At 42.8% G+C, this 22,049-nt stretch overlaps 1 protein-coding gene across 1 annotated transcript in view; it reads right to left on the reverse strand.

Annotated features, from left to right (window-relative positions):
* Window positions 1-22,049, reverse strand: part of PAPLN (papilin, proteoglycan like sulfated glycoprotein) — a gene marked incomplete at its 5' end in the record, with an annotated part of 83,315 nt that overhangs the window by 46,063 nt on the left and 15,203 nt on the right. The window contains 6 exons of the mRNA XM_056851901.1: window positions 2,870-2,950; window positions 3,783-3,906; window positions 5,459-5,589; window positions 10,984-11,086; window positions 11,970-12,030; window positions 17,961-18,076. Of these exons, the coding sequence (XP_056707879.1) occupies window positions 2,870-2,950; window positions 3,783-3,906; window positions 5,459-5,589; window positions 10,984-11,086; window positions 11,970-12,030; window positions 17,961-18,076 (616 nt within the window). The remainder of the gene's footprint in view (window positions 1-2,869; window positions 2,951-3,782; window positions 3,907-5,458; window positions 5,590-10,983; window positions 11,087-11,969; window positions 12,031-17,960; window positions 18,077-22,049) is intronic.

The following is a 22,049-nucleotide window of genomic DNA, read 5'->3' on the forward strand; positions in this document are numbered from 1 at the left end:
AGGGGGCTGGCCGGTTTCAGCGGAAAGCCTATCTCCCTAGACATGTTATCGGGTCTGATCACGGCCTTACCGCAGATCTGCTGGTCCCCATATGAGGCCATCCTGTTCGAGGCTGCCTTCACACTGGCATTTTATGGTGCCCTTCGGGTGGGTGAGCTGGTAGCGGGGTCCGCCAGCGACGCCTCCGGCCGCGCATTGCAGTTTCACGGAGTAACAATCCGGAAACGGGAGGTGTGCCTCCGGGTGCTCCCCTCCAATACCAATCAAGCGGGCAAAGGGTGCGTGCTCAGGCTCGGCAGGGCTCCCCGCTCTGCACCCTGCCCAGTCAGGGCCGCCACCGCCTTCGCGGCCATCAGACCAGCCGGGGGCGGGGTCTTCCTAAGGCATGCTGAGGGCCCTCCGCTCATGAGGTACCAATTTACAGGCGTCATGCGCAAGGGGCTTGTGAGGTTGGGTCTCGACCCCGGGGACTTCGCCTCTCATTCTTTCAGGATCGGGGCGGCTTCCACGGCGGCGGCAAGTGGCCTTCCCGAAAACGCAATCACGGCTACAGGGCGCTGGCGCTCCCCAGCGTACAAATCATACGTCCGCCCGTTGGGGGGACGTTCTCGAATATGTTTTCTTTGAGTTGCAGCACGTCCCCGGAAACAAGGCAGAGCGGCACACACTACGTCGCTCCGACTGGATTTACGTTACGGCCACCTTGCGTTACGGCTGCTCGATGGGGAAGGCTCTTGGGGCCGGAGGCGGTTGCAGAGCCACCGGCGGAGTTCGGGGCATGTGCTGAGGACACGGGCCGTGTGGGGCCGCCAGGACGGCAATGGCAGGCAGACACGCCAGAGCAGACTGCTGTGGACCGTATGGCGGCGGCATGAGGCCCGCCTGAGGACGAGCCCTGGCCTGTCTGGGGACGAGCCGTAATCCAGTGGGCGAGCTGGATTCATCGGATCGCGGCTGCCGGACACACAGCAGGGGCCCAGCTGGTGGTTGCAGCATTAGGCGTTGGCGGGAGATGCCCGGAGAGGAGTGGACCAGCAACTCCGGACGTCTCTTGTGGCGGTTTGGGCATGGGGCCGGATCCAGTTTGGGGAAAAGATGGCCTGCGTGCCCCGCTTCCCATTCTGGGGACCCTAATAAGGGGTTTTGGGGGGAGGCCAGGAATGGTTAAGCCTGTCTCGGGGGCTGCGGTTTGGCCTCCTCCCAAGTGGCAGGGGACCACACGGTTGGCCGCCGCCACGTGTGTCCCAGCATACTGCCATCTCAGGCTGCGCCCAGCAGGCGGGTTGGGTGCAGGGGTGATCAGCTGGCAGTCGGGTCAGCTGATCCCTGGATCCCGCCCTCCATGCTTGCCAATGCCTAACGCTGTAATCAATAAAGTTGTGGCCTGTTTACTCCAGCTATTGAGCACTAGTCTTCTTGGGTAAGATCACACCGTCTATCACCAGGAAGGGACCCTTCGGGATGGCTGTCCCCCGCTCCCCCGCCCCGTCCCCCATGGGGCTGGGGCCGCAAACTATTATAGACCTGAAAGTCACTGTTCCACACAAACACAAAAAGGTTCAAAGGGGACATACAACATGAAAGTGCTGAAATAGAACTCATCAAACACTTCATGTCATCCTATTTTAAACAGAGACTTGGATTTCTTTACTCACTACAGTCCCTAAAAGTGGGCATTACAGAACCCACTTTTAAGAAATTTAACTGGATATTTTTAACATGGTTTATCAGACTGTAATCTTGTACCAGTATCAGTTAATTAATCTAGTGCCAATATCAATTAAGTTCCACTTAAGATATCTGCTTACCTGTTTAAACCTTTGACTTGTCTCACCATCCAGTATGTGTAACTGCTAATTGTTGATTTATGATGGGCTTCACACTTAACCTTTCTATATCTGCTCCTCCCTTTTCTTGTTTATTAGAGAATTTACACTTGAAAGACATCTCAGTGTTATTCACATCAGGCCTTGTCCCTCCCCTGCCCCTCCCACCCTGTAATACTCCCCATAAGATTTCCTCTTCATATATCTATCTGAGCTGTATTGAAATAATTGTTGTTACTTTAAGGACCCACTGGACTTTTGTTTTATTTTGCATATTAATCAGTCAATGAACAATCTCCCATTTTCATTCTGAAATGACATAGGTCGTTTATGCATGGGTACTTTCACTCATGTTCGCCCCCGGTCTGTCTCAGTTGTTCCTTGGAGTTATGCATGAGTTTTTCATCCACTAGAGATGACCTCGCTGCCAGCCTCACAAATCCTGGGACTTCCAGTTCCTCTGTTAACCCAATTCTTCCATCTCCCCTGAGCTCAGCCTGGGTGAAATCCCCATGCATAAGGCAAAGTGTGGGACACAGAAGCTTGCTTTCTCTCACAGCCAATTACAAAGCAGGGTGTAAAGAGGTAGGGATTCAAATGCTTCCTACTTCCTTGGAGCTCTTTCTGAGCAGAAGAAAGGCTTTTAAAAAATGAGGCTTGGATTTCTCCCCCCCCCCTTTCATAATGCTCCATTTTTTGTTCTTAAAATGCTTTTTTTATGCTGCCATTGGGTTGGGGGGAGGGCTTTTCTCTTACAGTAAGCACTATAAAGTAAGCCTATTACAAAGCAGCATTTAAAGGAGCAGGGACTTGATTTGAGTTTGGAGACTGCTGTTGCTTAGATTCCCAACAGGAAAGTGTGGGTCCAGTGAGCAACAAACCTCAGATAAAACTCCCATGCATAAATGACCACAGTCCCAGAAAGGCTATGCTTTGCTATTTCTGAACACAAAGTACTAGTATATGCAGAGTTAAATTGGAATTATGCATTTTAAGCCCATTTACACAAAACAGTAGCAAAACGGTAAAAATGCTGTACTTACCCAAGAAGTTCCTAGTTGGTGTTGCTTCTCTAATGAGGATACTTGTGGCTCCCATGGGAATGATGAAGATTTGATTGTAACCTAAAGGAAGTGGAATGAGTCAGACACTTTAATTTCAAATTACTAAGACGGGTGTTAAAATCACCTGTGCGTGTACAGAAGATGTTTTTCAGAATGAAGAGTAACTGAATGGAAAACTATAAATCTAGCTGTATCTACTCCATTGATTTTGAATTGGCCAGATCAAGATTCATACTCCTCATAAAGCAGCCCATCCATGTAACAGATAAAATATAGCCCCAAAGAGTGATCCTAATGGGTCAAGTCCTAGCAGTGATATAGTCTAGACTTCCCTGGCCTTCAGTTATCAATTCTGGCTTTGAAGATGTAAATATATTAAGGCTACAATCCTAGGAACACCTAGGAGAGCCAGCATGGTGTAGTGGTTAACAGCGGTGGTTTGGAGCAGTGGACTCTGATCTGGAGAACCGGGTTTGATCCCCCACTCCTCCACATGAGTGGCGGACGCTAATCTGGAGAACTGGGTTTATTCCCCACGCCTACACATGAAGCCTGCTGTGTGACATTGGGCTAGTCACAGCTCTCTCAGCCCCACCTACCTCACAGGGTGTCTGTTGTGGGGAGGGTAAGGGAAGGCGATGGTAAGCCGGTTTGATTCTTCCTTATGTGGTAGAGAAAGTCGGCATATAAAAACCAACTCTTCTTCTTCTTCCTGGGGGTAAGTCTCATTGAAAAATTGGGACTTACTTCTGAGTAGGCCTCCTGAGGATTGCTCCCTACAAGGTAAGATCAAGTCTCCCTTCCAGTCCCAGTCTAAAGATTACAAATTCCAGACATGGCCCACTCTTGCCATCTTGTTATTAAACTGTGGCAAAAAAAAATCATTTTGTACCTTTAGGGAGGTTGGGCACATCAAAGAGGCTCTTCACCTCAAAACATGCTCTGCCATCTCCTCCACAGTGGAGACATTTGTCTTCCTTCTTGGCAGAATCCAGCATGTTATCACAGCCGACAGCCTGTAAAACAGCAGAGCGTTAACGAAATGCAAGCATGACTCAAAATACCAGCTGAAGAATTGCATGGGGAAAGATAAAAGGCAAAGCTTGCATATAATCCTAAAGCCAAGAAATTGAGAAATTAGGCTGGAGACAGAAACAGGGTTAGAACAGACAAGACGTTAGGGAGATTAATGATTTGACCTTCCCAGCATCTTTTAAAACTCAATTATAACTGCACAGGGCCCTGATTCAGATTAATGCTATGAAGCTCCATCATCTTTTGCAGATTGAAACTGTGCTCCCCTTCCCACATGGTTTCAGCCTAAATTAGGGCCCTACTCAGCTGTAATTTGTCTTTATAAGACTAACAGAAACCTACAATCTCCATTTCATCTAGTCTGCCCCTTGGTTTTTAAAGCAGGGCTTGGATTTCCATGGTATACACACACTTATTTCATTTCATCCCACAGCTGCCACTGGCCAAGCAGCTTTTATAGGTTTTTGAAATTCACTCTCAAATTTAAATGGCAGAGATTCAAGATTATCTAGATCTGTTTCAGTCTGGTTTCTCTTCTGGTTCTGAAACAACTTTGGTGGGCAATCTATACCAGGACATTGATATGGAAGCTCTCAGTTCACATGGACCTCTCAGTGGCTTTCAATGCCATAAGTGATGACATCTTCCTGGGTTAGCTTTCTGAGACAGGAGAGGTGGATATCATTTTGTAGTGGTTTTGGTATTTCCTAGAGGACAGAAGTTGGTGATCTATCCATGATAATATGGGATACAGCAAGGACCCATCTCATCTCCCATGCTGTTTAAATATTTGCATAAGAATGTTGAGTGAGGCTGTCTTGAGATTTGGGGTACAGTGTTACCAATATGCAAATAACACTACCATCTCTTCCATTTCCCAACAGGGACCAGGAAATGTTCCCTACTCATTCATGAAGCTCACATGACAACCTTTGGCAAGTCAAAGGCCAAAAACGCATAGTCCCTTAACCCACTTTATTCCCCGTTTCAGCCAGGATCACCCTGGCTGGGGGGAAACTGTATGTATTACCTTGAATGAGCAGGAACGAAACTGTGCGCAGATCAATCCATGTAAACAGAAAATGCGGGTGACATTGAGTTCCTGTTTAGCTTGCAACACCCCCGCCCCCAGTGATTGGTCGTTTCCCGGGGTGGAGAAGGCCCTCATTGGTCAATTTGAAGCAACCCAATCACCGGGGGCATAAGGGGCATGCCAAACTAAACAGGAACTCCACGTCTCCCGCATTTTGTGTTTACATGGATCGATTTGCTCACAGCTTCGTCCCTGCTCGTTCAAGGTAATGTGTAGTTTCCCCCCAGCCAGGGTAAATTTGATCCTGGCTGAAACAAGGAATAAAGTGGGTTAAGGGACCATGCGTTTTTGGCCAAAGTCTCTTTTCTGAACTTATATCACAGTGGGATAAAACCCTTCAGTTACTTAGAAGGACAGAATACAAATGTGATAAATATAAAAAAGATGAAAAGAAGGTGTACATTGGCTTCTGGAGAGAGGCAAAAGGATACAATACATACTCGACAAACTCCCTCAACACAGATGTCATGCTTCCCTGGCTCACAGGTTGTTCCATCAATCACCAGTTCTTTATGCCTATAGTAGAAGTTCTCTCCTTTTGGGATACAGTTTAGTTCACATTTATTAGGAGCTGTGAGGGATATTAAAAACAATGTATTACTTAACATGTCCATCAAAAATGGATTTAAACCTTATATTGTTTTCCTTCTTAGACTTTATATTTCTGTCCCATTTCCCCAGTTTTTAAAGTGATTTCCAGTATCATTAAATCATCCAATGTTTTTAAAATTACTGGTCAAAATGACAAATTAGCAGCAAAAAAAAATAGCATCTACTGACAGCTAAAACTGCATTTAAAGGATCACAGTGTACAAGAAACCGCCCAGAAGTCAAACAATAAATCATAAGAACCAACAATAACTTAAACACACCAGTGATTTTCGGAGGCCCTGATTCAGGTGACCCTGCCATTTGAGGCTAGACAAGTGGCAACCTGAGAAAGGACTTCTTGGCCATGGTGCCAAAACTTTGGAACTCCCTCCCCAGGGAGATTCATATGTCTCCCTATCATTATTTTCTGCCAGCACATGCTTGACGTATCCCCAGTAACTGTTATTGACCCTTCTCCATGGGTGTTTGTATGTTTTTATTTTACACATACTTTATTTTAAATGTGAAGAAGAGGCAATGTGAATCAGCTGCAGTGGTGCCAATGTCCTAAAACTTGAAATATAATTCAAGTAGTTTTTAAGTCATGCTATGAAGACTCAGAAGAAACAGAGTTGCTCTAATAGTGAGGAGAGATGTAGTACAAGCAGTCAGGAGCTATAATGCAAAGTCTGACCGAATAATATCAATCAGACTTCAGGGAAAGCCTATCAACATAACTATCATTCAAGTTTATGTCCCAACTACAGATACTGATGAGGAAGAAATTGAAAGCTTTTATGAAAGTGTCCAGGAAGAAATTGATCACACACCTAAACAAGATGTGCTTATGATCATAGGTGACTGAAATGCAAAAGTAGGCAACAAAGCAGAATAAAATATTGTTGGAAGAGTTGGGCTGGTACTACGAAATAAAGCAGCGACTCATAGAATTATGTGAAGACAACAAGTTGTTCATTACGAACACATGTTTCAGGCAACCAAACAGATGATTGTATACGTGGACATCACCGTATGGCCAATATAGAAATCAAATAGATTATATAACCAGAAGCAGAAGATGGAGAAACTCTATTCTTTCTGCTAACACAAGACCAGGAGCTGATTGTGGTACAAACCATGAATTTTTAATATCAAAAATTAGAATAAAGCTGAAGAAAAACACCAAACAGTCATAGTGACAAAATACAATATAAACAACATTCCTGAAGAGTTTAAAAACCATGTAAAAAACAGCTTTTCATTATTAAGCTCAAGTGAACATGAGCCAGAAGAACAATGGGTTGAAACCAGAGATATTCTCAAAGAAGATGTTGGCCATAAACGCATGGCTAGGATGTCACTGGTTTATCCCGATATAAAAAAACTGAACGCATAGTGAACTCCACCCTGCATCAATCCCACAAAAGATCAGGGAGGAATGTTCCCATGAGCAGCTCCACAGGATAGTAGGGGAGTGGTCATCATTTCCGTCACCACTTTGTGATTGGCTGATGCTGGTTAAGGGTTGACCCAATGCCGCGGTTTTTTTAAAAAAAATTTTTAATACCGGCATGTTGGTATACCATCATATCAGCATTAAACTTACTCAGTTTTATACCTCCCCCCTCCTCTTGAATCTGTCTTTACTCTCTGCCTTTGCAAAATAAAAACAGCGAGGTGGGCAGGCGGGCACACTGGTTCCCCTGGGCACTGCTCCACTTCCGTATTTCTTGTTACTGCTGAGTTTTCTCAAAAACTGAAGCACCACCCCCCCCCCGCCAATCTGATTTGTTGGTATACCGACATACCATCAACAAAAATTCTTTTAAAAAAAGAAAAAAAAAGAATGAAGGAGCACGCAGGAGATGTACAGGCATTCCAGGCAACGGCAGACATGTTCCAGAGTTTCCCTGAGAGGGAAATGGGAGGAGTGGGAGGGGAAAGTGGAATGAGGAAGTGTTGGAAGGGGAGTTGACCCGTGCACTATACTCTCCAGCAAGCACTCGCAATTGCTGCGATTCTTTATTTACTTTTGGGACAAAACTGGGATTGGAAAACCAGAGGATGTCTCGCAATGGAAGTGGATTGGACCCACAGGCAGGAGACGACCATGCGTTACGACAATGGAGATTTGCTACATTCCCAGGAGAATTGCAAGACAAAACAGTCATGCGTTTTCGACCAATATCTCTATTCCTTGGCTCCATCATCAACCAAAAGGGAGACTGCAACCAAGAAATCAGAAGGAGATAGAGACTGTGAAGGGCAGCCATGAAGGAGATAGAAAAGATCCTTAAGTATAAGGATATGTCATGGTGACCAAGCTCAAGATAATTCATACCATTATATTCCCTATTACGATATACAGGTGTGAAAATTGGACAATGAAGAAAGCTGACAGGAAGAAAGTTGATTCATTTGAAATGCAGTGTTGGAGGAGAGTTTTATTAATACCACGGACCACTGAAAAGACAAGTGGGTTCTAGATCAAATCAAGCCTGAACTATCCCTAAAAGCTAAAATTACTAAACTGAGGTTATCATATTTTGGTCACATTATGAGAACATAAGGGTCACTGGAAAAGACAATATGCTAGGAAAAGCTGAAGGCAGCAGGAAAAGAGAAAAACCCAACATGTGATCAATTGACTCAATCAAGGAAGCCACGGCCCTCGGTTTGCAAGACCTGCTCAAAGCTGTTAATGATCGGATGATTTGGTGGTGATAAATTCATAGTCACCATAAATCGGAAGCAACTTGATGGCACAAAATAAACACTCAGGAAGACATCTGGAAATCTGAAGGGACATACACTTCAGTTAATTGTCTTCTTCATGTGAGACTGATTTTCCTGCAGAACATGCACAATGTACTCCAACAAACATGAGGAATTTTATCAGAGAAAAATGTTGCCATCCAAAACATAATTTAGATCCTTCTAATTCTAATAGTTTCAGATTCTCTAAAAGAATCCAATTTTTAATCCAAGTAAAACACGCAGCATGATAATACATTTTTAAGTCAAGTAAACCTAATCCTCCTGTTTCTGTTAATTCTATTAAATTATTATAGGCAATCCTGTGTCTTTCTTTACCCCAAAGAAACCTAATTATGTCCTTCTTCCATTCTTCAAATATCCGTGTTCCTTTCAAAATTGGTAAATTTTGAAACAAAAAAAGAATTTTAGGCAATACCATCATTTTAATTACTGAGATTCTTCCCCACAATGATAGTGGGATACTTTCCCAACTTGATAAATCTTTCTTTATCACTTGCCATTGATTTACATAATTGTGTTGATATAAATTGAGGTTACTATTTGATAACCATATGCCTAAATATTTAATTTTATGTTCAATAATAAATTCTATCTTTTTAATTAATATTTGTTGTTGTAAAGGGGTCATATTTTTAACCAATACTTTAGTTTTGGCTTTATTAATTTTAAAACCTGAAAGCTTACCATAAACCTCTAAAATCTTTTTCCAACTGTCAATTTGTTCAATCGGATCAGACAAAAAACATACTATATCATCCGCATAAGCTCTAAGTTTATATTGATTTCTCCCAATTTGTACTCCAACTATGTCATCACTATTTCTAAAATTATTCAACAACAATTCTAATACTAATATAAACAATAAAGGGGAAAGAGGACAACCCTGTCTCGTTCCCCTTTGAATTTCAATATTAGGTGATAATAGTCCATTTATTATCAATTTAGCTGTTTGTTGAGTATATACACTTTTTATAGCCATTTTAAAATTGTCCCCAAAATCCATAACTTCTAATACCTTAATCATAAATTGCCAATTAACATTATCAAATGCTTTTTCTGCGTCTAAAAAAATCAAAGCTAAAGGCGTTGTATCATATTCCGCATATTCCAGAAGATCTATTACTATACTTATGGTATGATAAGGAGAAAATAAATAAAGAATTTAACTCCCATATTATTAGAAAAAATTTATTATTAATATGGAATAAATATAAGGATTCTTTAGAAGCAAAAACACCCGATTGGATTAACCCTACAGAAGCATTTTTGAGAAGAGGTGCACATTTAAACTTGGATTGTAATAATTATAGAGAGATGATTGAATATAAAGAAGGTAGATGGACTTTGAAATCTAGAGAAGAACTTCAGATTAAAGACTGGTTTATGTTTTACAAATTAAAAGAAATATTTAATAAGGATAATAGATTGGGCTTCAATCAAGTTAAATCCAAGCTTGAGATTATATTATCTAAGGGGAATAAAGGAATGATAGGAAGGATTTATAAATTATTTATAGAAATAAATTTAGAACAGGAAAGGATTAAAGGGGTGATGGTGAAATGGATGCGAGATTTAGGTTATAATATAGACTTGGAAATATGGGAAAATTTGTGGGAAAAGGAGTTTAAATTTACAGTTGCAAATGAAATTAAAGAGAATTTATATAAAATGTTTTATAGATGGTATTTAACTCCGGTTTTATTGAGTAAAATGAAGAAAGAGGATAAGGCCTTATGTTGGAAATGTGGAACGCATATAGGAACATTTATGCATGCATGGTGGTTTTGTAAAAAAAATTAAGAGGTTTTGGTCCTGGGTTGTGAATGAAACAAATAATATGATAAGAGTAAAAATTAAAAAAGATCCTGCTTTTTGTTTACTGGGAATTCCAATAAAAGAGTTAGATAAAACTGATAGAGTCATATGTCAATATAGTTTTGCAGCTGCAAGAATTACGATTGCTAAAAAATGGAAGCAAACAAATAAACCTTTAATTAAAGAATGGAGGGAAAAATTATGGTTTTATATGCGGATGGCCAAAATCACTGATTTTTTACATGGTAAAGATGTAGATGAATTTAAGTATACCTGGTCAAAGGCCGTCGCATATTGGGATAAATTGGCAAAAACGGATTTTAAAGTGATTTTTAACGAATTATAGTTTTATAAGAAATTTAATTATGTTTTAGATTAATAGGATGTTTTTATATTCTGCCATAGCATCTCGCCGGAAGCCCTATGGTGATGGGCACTTGGGTGGGTGGTAGGTTATGGCGCATTATAGTTTTTTGAATAGATAGTAATGATGAATGTATTAGTTTAGGATATATTAGTGCGCAATAAGTATTTTTTTTTGTATTGTTTACGTTGATGTTTTCTTTTTTATTATTATTTGTATTCACATATATGTATATATTTTTCTTTTTTTTCTTTTTTTCTTTTTGTTGTTTTATTATTGTTATTAAAAATCAATAAAAAAAATTTTAAAAAAGAGAGAAAAATGTTGCAGTACTGTCTTGGCTTATCTCCATTTCCCATAGAAACTATTTCACTTTAACCCAAATTCTGTATGTAGTCTAGAAAATTAATCTATTACCTCCATAGTAAGGGAGCCACTTGTATCTCTTTCCTTGAAATTCTGTCCCATCAAACTCTGCACATTGCTCTCCTCGAAAATCTCTTGAGCCTTCAGGACAGTTCTGGGAGGGAAGAGAGAGGAGCCTCTTATCTGGATCATGATCTCACAGGGAGGAAAATAAACAACTTACTTGGAAAAATCCTTCTGTGATTTTTGTCCAGGACAACTTAACTTATGGAAGATAATTAAAGATCTGCTTCATATATGCTTTCTAAAGGACTTTGATATAATCAGGACACAACTACAGACAACATGGTGCACAGAACTGAATGTTGGGTCTGAGATTCATACTCCTGTCAGCCACAAAAATTACTGAGTGACCTTGGGCTAACCAAATTTATGCCCAGTTAAATCATAGTGCAGGTAACTTGTCCTGCTGGTGGCCTCAGATTCACATCCATGTTTGCATTCACAGATGCAGATCAAAAGACTCAGATAAGCATCATGTTGTGAATGTGCATCCAAATGAATGCTGCATAGGGGGTAACTTTCTCTTGCAGGGTTGTTGTAAGGATAAAAAGGAGGCAGGGTAGAATACATATACAATTAGATAGAAAGGACTTAGGGATCTTAGTAATTAATTTTATTAATATCTACTAGAGTTCAGGATTAAGGTTCTGATTCTTGTATTATTTTTATATGTTTCATTTTCTCCATCACATTCTTTTATTTGAAATGTTGATTATGAAAGGACAGCCTAAAAATTCCTAATAAACAACAAAGGTTGGTATACATTTACATTTCTGGGCGTATTTATACAACCATGGAACTTGTTCAGACACTACATCTCTCCCCACCCCCAGATCTATACACAGTGATTTTGCCAATGGATCTTAGAACCTTTCACCTAAGAATCTTTTATTTACCCCGGAATGTATAAACAGAGCAGAGGTTGAAATGAATTAAGGAAGCAGGGGGAAAAGAAAGCTAACTGGTCAGTTTACCTGAACACTGCAGGATCGGTAGCTTCGGGATGGCCCTACACAACTGGACCCACCATCTGCTCTGAAAGACAGACAAACAATCTGCAACAGCTCAGAAAATATTAGAAATGCCACAGGTATATTTATGACATTTATTTCCCATCTCCTATCACAGAATAACAGTCTAAGCCTGTACCCTAGCAAGTAGGCATGACCTGCACTCCTAGCAAATCAGGGGCCTTTTAAATGCCAAACCATCTGGGAGCCACTTTCTCCGAGTAAGTTACCCAATTCAGCATTCCAGGACAACCCACATTGTTGGCCTCCAATCACATGGTCTGATACATAAACATTACCCGAGAGACTGCAGCTCTGTTCACATGTCACAGTGAATACATGTACATCCTGCATGTATATTCATACAGCCATTTGCAAGAAAAAGCCAACACATGTTCACTTTTCAAACAAAACCATGGGCCAGTGCCTGGATAAATGTAAGGTTTTCATCACATGTTTATTGAATGAATTGAAGGTAACATAAGAATTAGTCAGTGCATGTATAAAGAAAAAAACAAGTGTACACTGTGCATGGGTTGTACGTGGATTCACTGTAACTTGTGAATAGGGTTAAAGAAGCACAATGTGGAAATGCAGCTCCCACAGCTCTAGAGTAAAATTTAAAGGGCCCCTCTACATTGCATTGATCAACACTCATTGTTAGTGGTTAACCTTGTTGCAAACAAAATGGTAATGCTAAGCAAATACATTAGGTGTGCATGATTTTCTAAAAGCCACAACCATCCCTTACCTTATTTTCTGCACCTGGAAGTGCACACTATCCGTTAGGGAGGTGTCATGAACCTCCTCAGTGTATCATGAGTAGATGAGTCCTCATTGGAGGAGGAGGAGGACAACCAGTCCACAAGCCCCATCTTGACAGACCCTTCCTGTGAGGCTGGTACCGCAGAGCCTCCCCAAATTGACCTTGAGCCAACAGGGCCCTCAGGCCTGGAGGCCCCTCATAGACCTGCCCATTACCAGATTTGCCATGGTCCCTGAAGTACCCCAGGAGCAGAGGAGGCAAAGGGCTAGGGCTGCGGCATGGACCAGGAGCCAGAGTGTGTACCTGGCAGCCCAAGGCCTTTTCCTTCTGCTAAGGAAATGCTAGGAGAGACTGATACGTCACCCAGTACTCCTCAAGAGTAGGGGAGCTGACTCAACTTGTGGGGAAGAACTTAACATGGGAACCAGAGGCATCTGAGGGAAACTCTCCATATAAGACTGCAGAGAGGCTGCAGCCAGTGTGGAATCAACTTGTCTGCCATCTTGCTGACCACCACACTAGTTGTCTGATCTCCTTTGTATCCATCCATGGTAAGTGCCCCCACACTTACCAACTCCATTGGAGGCTACCCAGCTAAGGGCCACCCAGCAACACACCAGGACCTCTGCCCAAAGGATTATGAAGGCATGGCAACAGCAAAGAAGACAGGGTGCGACCTGGTCCAGTGCAGAGAAGGCCCAGACATGGAGGGCATATCGAGGGAAGAGCACCTGGCAGGGTGGAAAAGGGGACAGGCAGTCTTTGCCTCTTTAGGTCAAGCAGATTGTAAGCAAGCTCCTTTACAGGAGGCCAGGGGGTGGGGCAGGGTGCGCCCAGACCCAGGGGCAGCCCAATTGTCCCTGGCTCCTGACAGCCTACAGGGCCTAGCCCCTGGACTGGAGGGAGAAGGAGAGGTTGGGGATATCTCTCCCCCAGGGAACAAATTCAAAAGATGGGCCCAGGAAGGGCCAAGGAGAAAGGGCCAGGCCACTCCCCAGGCTATAAGGGAGAGAACCGTGCCAGCCAGAAGAGTGGGAACAGGGTGTGAGCAAATTCCCTTCCAAATTGTAAATGAAACCTTCTCAAGACCCTCCAGGGGAAAAAGGGGAAGCTGAAGCGTGCTACATTCCCAGATTCTGACCTTATGACAAAGGAATCTGACACCACTTTTTTCCCCCTGACTCTTGGACTGCTTATGAACTCTGCCTTTGAAATATGTGACCTGACCCTGGACTGAGACCTTGGACTGACTAGGATTGCCATCTCCAAGTTGGGAAATACCTGGAGATTTTGGGGATGGAGCCTGGGTAAGGTGGGGTTTGGGGAGGGGAAGGAGTTCAATGGGTATAATAATAATGCCATAGCGTCCACCTTTCAAAGAAGCCATTTTCTCCAGGTGAACTGATCTCTGTCACCTGGAAATCAATTGTAATAGCAGGAGATCTCCAGCCACCACCTGGAGGTTCGCAATTCTACTTCTGACTTTGTCTTTGGATTGTGTTATCAGACCCTGGACTGTCACCTGAGAACCCATGCTGTCAGACCCTGTGGTTATTGGGACTTGTCTCCCACCTGGTGGCCAAGACAGGAAGGAGAGCATTGACCTCTCTGATGCCACTCTTGGCTTGAAAAGCCCCATTTGAGTGTCAAGATGACAAATGACATAAAGATAAACTGAAATCAAACAGCCATTTATTGCTCTTTTCCTCCTGTCTGTGGGCCGGCTCAGACTTTTCTTTTCATCATGAAATAAGGCTATGTATTATTTGTTGAAGAGGATACAGATGTCTTTCTTATAGGCAGTGCTTCGGTTGTATGCAAAATGGAATTTCCCCAGCATCTAAATCACAATCATTTGTGGCTGGACAAATACATTTTGCCTCCACCTTGAACATTTATAGGGATTCTGACAGTGCTCATGTTTGATTAAGCACAGGTAGCTGTATTTGGTCTATTAGAAGAAACGACAGCACCAGAAAAATAATATTGTTGTTAGGATTAGCTAATATTCATGAAACTGCATGTACCCTTTCAATTTGTATAAAACTGTTTATCAAGCTAAAAACAATTAAAGGGGGAAAATATTCCTGTCGGATGCAACTGTGCAACTGCCCCGTACCTCTGCAGTACTGTCCATTCCCCGTTGTGAACTCATCTATCCCTTGATCAAAAAATTTTTTAAAATGACATGGCACTCAGAAGTTTTTAACTATGTTTGGACTGTGCCATTGTTTACTTTTGTGAAAAATGTATGCTTCTCCTCAATACAGAAAAAGACATCCATCCCTTGCCCCTTAAAAACAAAGCCACAATAAGCAAAAGCCACCAGGAAATCCCTCCAAAGCTAGAGCAATAGTGCAATCCTAAGTAGAATTAAAGGTAAAGGTCACCAGTGCAAGCACCGGGTCATTCCTGACCCATGGGGTGATGTCACATCCTGACGTTTACTAGACAGACTTTGTTTACAGGGTGGTTTGCCAGTGCCTTCCCCAGTCATCTTCCCTTGACCCCTAGCACCATTCTAAATACATTGGTCAAGATTACCATTGCCAATTTTCTTGGTAAAGGCCATAGCACTACTAGCTTTAGATTGGAGCAGTGGGGCATAATGTTTAAAAAAACTGGAAAACACTATCAACACCACATTCAGGACTCAGGAAGTGACTAGAAATTTTGCGCAATTCAGGAGAGAAAGCAGTTTAAAAAAAAAAAAACCTTGTAAGGCAAGAGACAAAAGAGAAGGGAAAACTGCCTGTTTAACAGTTTTCTGTTTGCTTACACAAGAGTCATCTGTTTCACCCATAACTCATAATTTCTACTGGGTGCAGCTCTGCTTGTCCTAGCAGGCCCAAGCATTTTACTGGCACATGATGCCTACGCCTCCTCTAGATGATGTTAGCAAGATGATGTAGTGCTAACAGTACTCCAGCTGTGCTCATAGCTTCTGCTAGCAGAGCAGCATCTGAATGAAACTGCCAGTTGTTGTTGTTTAAAAAAAACAGCACAGATCCATTCCTCTTCTGAAAGAGGTTTGCACAAACTCTTTAAGTGTGGACTAGTGGTTAGGTTACAGCATTGGACTAGAATCTGGGAGAACCAGGTTTGAATTCCCAGTCTGCCAAGGAAGCTTGCTGGGTGACCTTAGGCCTATCTCATAGGCTAAACTACCTCACAGGGTTATTGTGAGGATAAATGGAGGACAGGAGAATGTGGGAGGAAAGTGGGGTGTGAATGAATTAAATAAATAAGTACATTATATTGTTAAGTAAGGGAGGGAAGGTGGCATGGTATAGCCCAATCTCATCAGATCTCGGAAGAGAACCCACCATTGCAGAGGAAGGCAATGGCAAACCACCTCTGCTTCTCACTTTCTTAGAAAGCTTTTGCTGGGGTTGCCATAAGTTGGCTGCAACTTGAAGCACTTTACATACACAAAATTGTTTGCATTTCCCATGTTATTTTCCATCACTGATATCGCTGGGCTCATCTAACAATCTGGCAGGGTTGTGCTACTGCAAAGAGCCTTAACAAACAAATGAACAAAAACAGTTAAGCCTCTTCAACCAGCTTTCAAAGGAATTAAAAAAGACACATCAGGCTGTACCTTCAAGGCAACAACCACAAAGCTCCTTTGTCAGATTTCCAACTATGCATTCTGAAACGCAGTAAACTGGACCAGGAAAATGTCGACCCTCTTCACTCTGAAACAGTTTTCAGTGATGTAAATCCTTCAACTACAAGGGTTTACAATGTAGGTCATGCAAATAATATTTGCAAATAATAATAAGTGCCCCAAATTAGCATTTATTTGTAGACAAGGAAAACCTAATTCTGATAAAGCTTTACTGAGAGAATCTCTTTTCTTACCATGTCTTCATTAAGCGCAGAATTAATACAAGCAAGGGACCCACAAGGAGTTGTGGGGGGCATCTCATTTTCCCTACTATTTCCCTTCCTTGAAAGCCCCTATAGCCTCTCCTCTTTTCCTTCTTCCTTCTCTTCTTCCCATCCACCACCCAACCTACCTTTATCTCTCTCCCCCACCATCTTCAGCTTTCTCTCCTTCCCTCCCCCAGGCAGCCTCTCCCTTGGAAAATTCTGCAGTTTTGGCTGCCAGGCTGGAAAGGAGGAGGAAGAAGAGAAGGAAGAAGAATTGGTTTTTATATGCTGATTTTCTCTACCTTTTTAAGGAGAATCAAACAAGCTTACAATTTCCTTCCCTTCCTCTCCCCACAACAGATACCTTTTGAGGGGGGGGCCTTGCAGGCGGCCCCTCACTTTCCCCTGCATCCTCCACCCATACTATTTCCTCTTTTTGTCCTCCAGGCAGCCTCCATATCCTCATATTTCCCTCCTTCCCTTTGTCCTTAAAATCCACCCACCAACTTTTTATCTTCCCCCTATCTTCAGCTGTATATTTTTAATTTACTTACTTTATTTGTATTCTTCCTTACTCCACAATACTGATCCAAAGTGGCTTGCACCATTCTCCTCTCCTCCATGTTATCCTCACAGCAACCCTGTAAGCTGAGAGTGTGTGACTCACCCAAGGTCACCCAGTGAGATTCTGTGGTGGAGTAGGCATTCAAACCTGAATCTCCCAGATCCTAGTCTGAAACCCTAACCACTACACCATACTGGCCTTCATAGGACGGCTGCTGTTGAAAAGTAGCAAGCTGCCAGGCCACTGAGAGTCATACAAGTCAAGTTGCCCAGTGATTGCTGGTGGGCCTGGCCCCAATAAGTCCTCCCTCAAAGGCTAAAACAGCCCTAGAAAGGGTCCTGCCCTTTACTGACAGAAACCAAGGCTTGAAGGCTGGCAACACTGTAGGGCAGCATTGGCCACTGAGAGCTTTTATTTCTTAAAGCTATAGGACTGCTTCTATTATTTGAGGTTTTTTAACACCCCAATATTTTTTTTTTTAGATTTCAGATTTTTCTGCAAATCTGTCCCCCCCCCCCCCCCAGGCTTGTAGAAAGTTTATCTTGTCTGTTAATGTCTCCAATCAAAAGTATCCACAGATTAGACCATGTTGAGAATTAGATATGTTGAATATTTCTTCAGCAATGGGGCAATGAGGCAGTGTAATCCTTGCAGCTCAGCGTGGCCTAAAACTGTTTTCCCTTATCATGGTCGTGACTCCAATTTAAGACAAAGGAAATTGGCCAGGGGAAAATAAGCTTCTTACCTTTGTGAGTAGCAACGCCGCTGCCGAGCACTGACTCCTCCACCACAGCTCCGGCTGCAGTCACTCCACTCTCCCCAGCTTCCCCAGAAGTCACTTTGCCTCTTCACTTTGCGAGCCTGTAAGAACAATTCATTGGCATGTAGTCAGTATACATTTCTGATAAGAATGATATTTGAATTACAGGCGATCCAAGTGAGCCTAGCTCACCTCCCTTTTGTGATGGCCCCTTCATATACACCTCTCAGAAGGCTACATGGGCATAATTTGGTCATGATTAATTAAAAGACTTTTCTATACATCTCCTCCCAGTAATTCAAGCACACGTCAAGAGACTTAAGACACAAGTCCCCCTTCCTTCTACTAGTGGCCAGAGCTTCCCCTCCCTCAATACCACCCCTGCAGGGCAACTACTGCTAGACAAATCTAATTCTACTGCACATGCACACTAGGGATTGCTTCTCTTATTTTCTGTTCCTTCTATAAATGGCCATATATAACCCACAAGCCACAGTTTGGCCCCTCTGACTCTGTAAGCCATTACACAGACCCCTTATTATTTAGGAAATAGCTAAACAATAGGTGCAATGTCATGTGTTATCAGACTAGTATGGCAACCCAGCAGCAATAGCCATAACCATCATGGAAGATACATCATTATAGCACAAAATGGCTATAGCACAAAACTGCTATAGGCACAGAGCTGGGTGAGAAGCAGAATGCAGCAGAGGAACTACGCAGTATCCTCAAGGGACTTCAGCTATCGCAATTAACTGTATGAGCCCCTGTGAGCTTATTATTTGAAGTGATCCTTTTCTAAGGTCAGAGGAAACAAAGGTGGTTTTCTGTATTTGTCCATTTGCCATGCATTCATCGAAGGTGACAGAGCTTGCTAGTACCAGAACTAGTTCCTAGAATCTTCAGGAAAAGGATCTCAGATCCCAGGCAGCAGGATCAGAGGCCAAACTAAACAGTGTGTGTGGAGCCCCCCAACAGGACAAACAACTCTCCAGGGCTATTTTGGGTTGGGAAATGGCACAGGGGGAAAGCTGAAGTCTGTCCTTCCCTGCACCACAGCCCCATTCTGAATCAAGCCCTTACAGGGCTTTGGAAATTAGTTTCCAGTGGCTACTGTCTGCTTGAAGGGAATGAGAGAAGAGTAGTGGGGAACACAGACCCAACTGATTAAAAAAATCACATTTACATTAGCTTTGGAAAAGGTCTCTAACCTCTAGACCCTGTGGTCAGTATTGTGCTATACTGGCCATTGTTCTAACTTGTATAGGCAACTCCTTAATCTCTAGTGGTAAAATTTTTTAAGGCAAGCTACATTTCCCAGGCAGCCAATACATTCACGTACTAATATATATCCTGAGGGCAGTGTTGAAATCTAGCTAAACAGAATTTATAATTAAATTCTCAGAAGATATTGGATCCTACATCTACAAATAATTGCCCCAGAGGACATTGTTCCATCAATGATTGTTATTAAAAGCTTAGTATTTGACCAATGTTTGTAGACCATAGGTCTTATGGCTCTTTTTTTCTGACTTGTGGATGGATCTTCTAATTGGATACCTGATACTCTTTAAGCACTGAAAGAACAAAATGTGACTTTTCCAGCATTTGATAATTGACTCCAGACATATGCCTGTCTGACAGCAATAAATCCAGCTTCAGTATTAAAACCCTTTTAAAAATCTGGCTGTGACTCCAGGGATTATTCTTCTTAGCAGTACACAGCAGTTCTTATAAGGACAAGCATGGCTTCAAACACCAGTGCAGAATAAATGCATACCATAAGGAACCTAATAAATGCCAGGCTTTCACTATTGTCAGCAGCACCGGCATTTGACAGTTTCATATCAAAACAAGAAGTCAAAATAGTACACACACAAATCTGAGTTTTTGACAGAGATGGCGCACTTTCCTTGCTCCATCTCTGTGTGTCATAAACACAGGTGTTTACATGCGCGTGCACCATTGTGACTTGTTAGAATCTTTTGCCTGAAGCAATGGCCCATCTGCTCAAGGCAATCACTTAGGGTGCCAGCTGTGGAGGGGTGCCTACTAGCCCTGCTGTGCCACCCCCACCCATATTGTCTGGTCTGCAGCAACAATTGGTGAGGTGCTCCCCCTGCCCAGTGGGTGGCTTTGGGGAGCCTGCTTTTTTCCTTGTTTCTCCCTCAGAATTTACTACAGGCAAATAGCTGGATTCAAACCACGTAAGAATCAAACTGAAAGTCCATCTAGCTCAGCATCCTATTTTCAACAGTGGCCATCTAAATGCCTCCAGGAAACTGAGGTCACTCCACAATGGCTGTTTGCCCTGGCATGAATGGTACTGGGTTGTGTCTGCCCCCCCGCCCCCCCACTTCCCCACAGCATCAGGGTGCTTCTGTGAGCCTCTCAGTTTCCTCCTATCTTTCCTGCAATCTTTCCCAAACCTGCTTTGGTGCAATGTTTTGGGAAAGATGGCAGCAAAGTCAGGGTGGTACCCAGGTGGGTGGGAAAGTCCAGATCTTCTCAGCGCTGCCCACATCAGTGCCATTTTATCTGTCACAGTCCCCCTTGATGGCTATTACCTCCCTGCCACTGGGGAGGCAGCTGAATATTTAATTCACAGATGAATATAGTTCAATATTGCTACAGCGTTAGACCGTTACAACAATCTCCAGGCCCTTTCCTTGCAGAGATATAAAGTGAAAGGCTTATATCTGCTGTGAAGGAGGCTGGGGACTTAATTTTCTTTTACAATGAAAGCTGGGGAATTCCGATACCTGATAGACAGACTGAAGAAGAAGAGGAAGAAGAAGAGTTGGTTTTTATATGCCAACTTTCTCTACCACTTAAGGGCGAATCAAACCAGCTTCCAATCACCCTCCTTCCCCCCCCCACAATAGACACCCAGTGAGGTAGGTGGGGCTGAGAGAGTGTGACTTGCCCAAGTTCACCCAGCTGGCTTCATGTGTGGGAGTGGGGAAACAAATCCAGTTCACCAGATTAGCATCTGCCGCTCATGTGGAGGAGTGGGGAATCAAACCTGGTTCTCCAGATCAGACTCCACCGCTCCAACAGCTGAAATTGAGTCCAGTAGCACCTTAGAGATCAACAAGATTTTCAGGGTATGAGCTTTGACTCTTCACCAGATACCATATAACCCCCAAATTTTGTTGGTCTCTAAGGTGCTACTGGACTCAATTCTAGCTGCTCTGCAGCAGACCAACATGGCTACCCTCTGAAACAGATTGAAACAAAACCTGAAAAGCCCCTAATGGCTTGGGGGGGGGGGGGCTACTGATGGGAGACTGAGGCAGGGGGAAATGCAGGGAAACTTGGCATGTGGAATCCCCATTGTTGCAGCGTTGTTGCAGTGTTGTATCTGCAGTAGAAGCAGCAACAGAGCAACCACACAAGCTCATCCCTATGACCAAAACACCTGACAATTAGAGCAGGAAGGTATGCCTCATGCTAAAGTCCCAGTACATGACAACCCTGAACATGAATGTTTCATGTAGCTATCATGGCTAATAACTGTTGTTACTAATGAATTTGCCTTACTTCTTTTTTTTAAAGCCTAACCTAATGACCATCACCATATCCAGTGGCAAGGAATTACATATGTTATTTATGAAATAATGTTACTTTTGTCCATTGTGAACTTACTGCTGATCAATCTGATGGTGTGATCCCAAATTAAAATATTTGAAGGAACAAAAATCTCTACCAACTCTTTCCCAAATATTTAGAATTTTACAAATCTCCATCTTTTTCTTAGCAAATTGGAATAGATACGTTGGTTTTCCCACTTCAGAAAGGATACTGTTGCACTGGAGAGGGTGAAGAAAAGTGGCAACCAAAATGAGAACGTTGCTGAATGGGAAAAGCTAAGGTGTATATGGGGAAACAATTTTGCATTCATGTTTCACTTATAAGCTACCTAGAGGCATTTGTCTCTGACCAACCACACCTTCTTTGGTCTGAGCTTCAGGTTATTGGTCCTCATCCATTCCATTACTACTTTCAGGAACCTTTTTAGGGTTTCCATAGACCCACCCAACTCAGCTGCTAGAGAGAAACACAGATGAGCTG

This window comes from Euleptes europaea, chromosome 6, assembly GCF_029931775.1.
Source record: "Euleptes europaea isolate rEulEur1 chromosome 6, rEulEur1.hap1, whole genome shotgun sequence".
Classification (NCBI taxonomy): Eukaryota; Metazoa; Chordata; class Lepidosauria; order Squamata; family Sphaerodactylidae; genus Euleptes; species Euleptes europaea.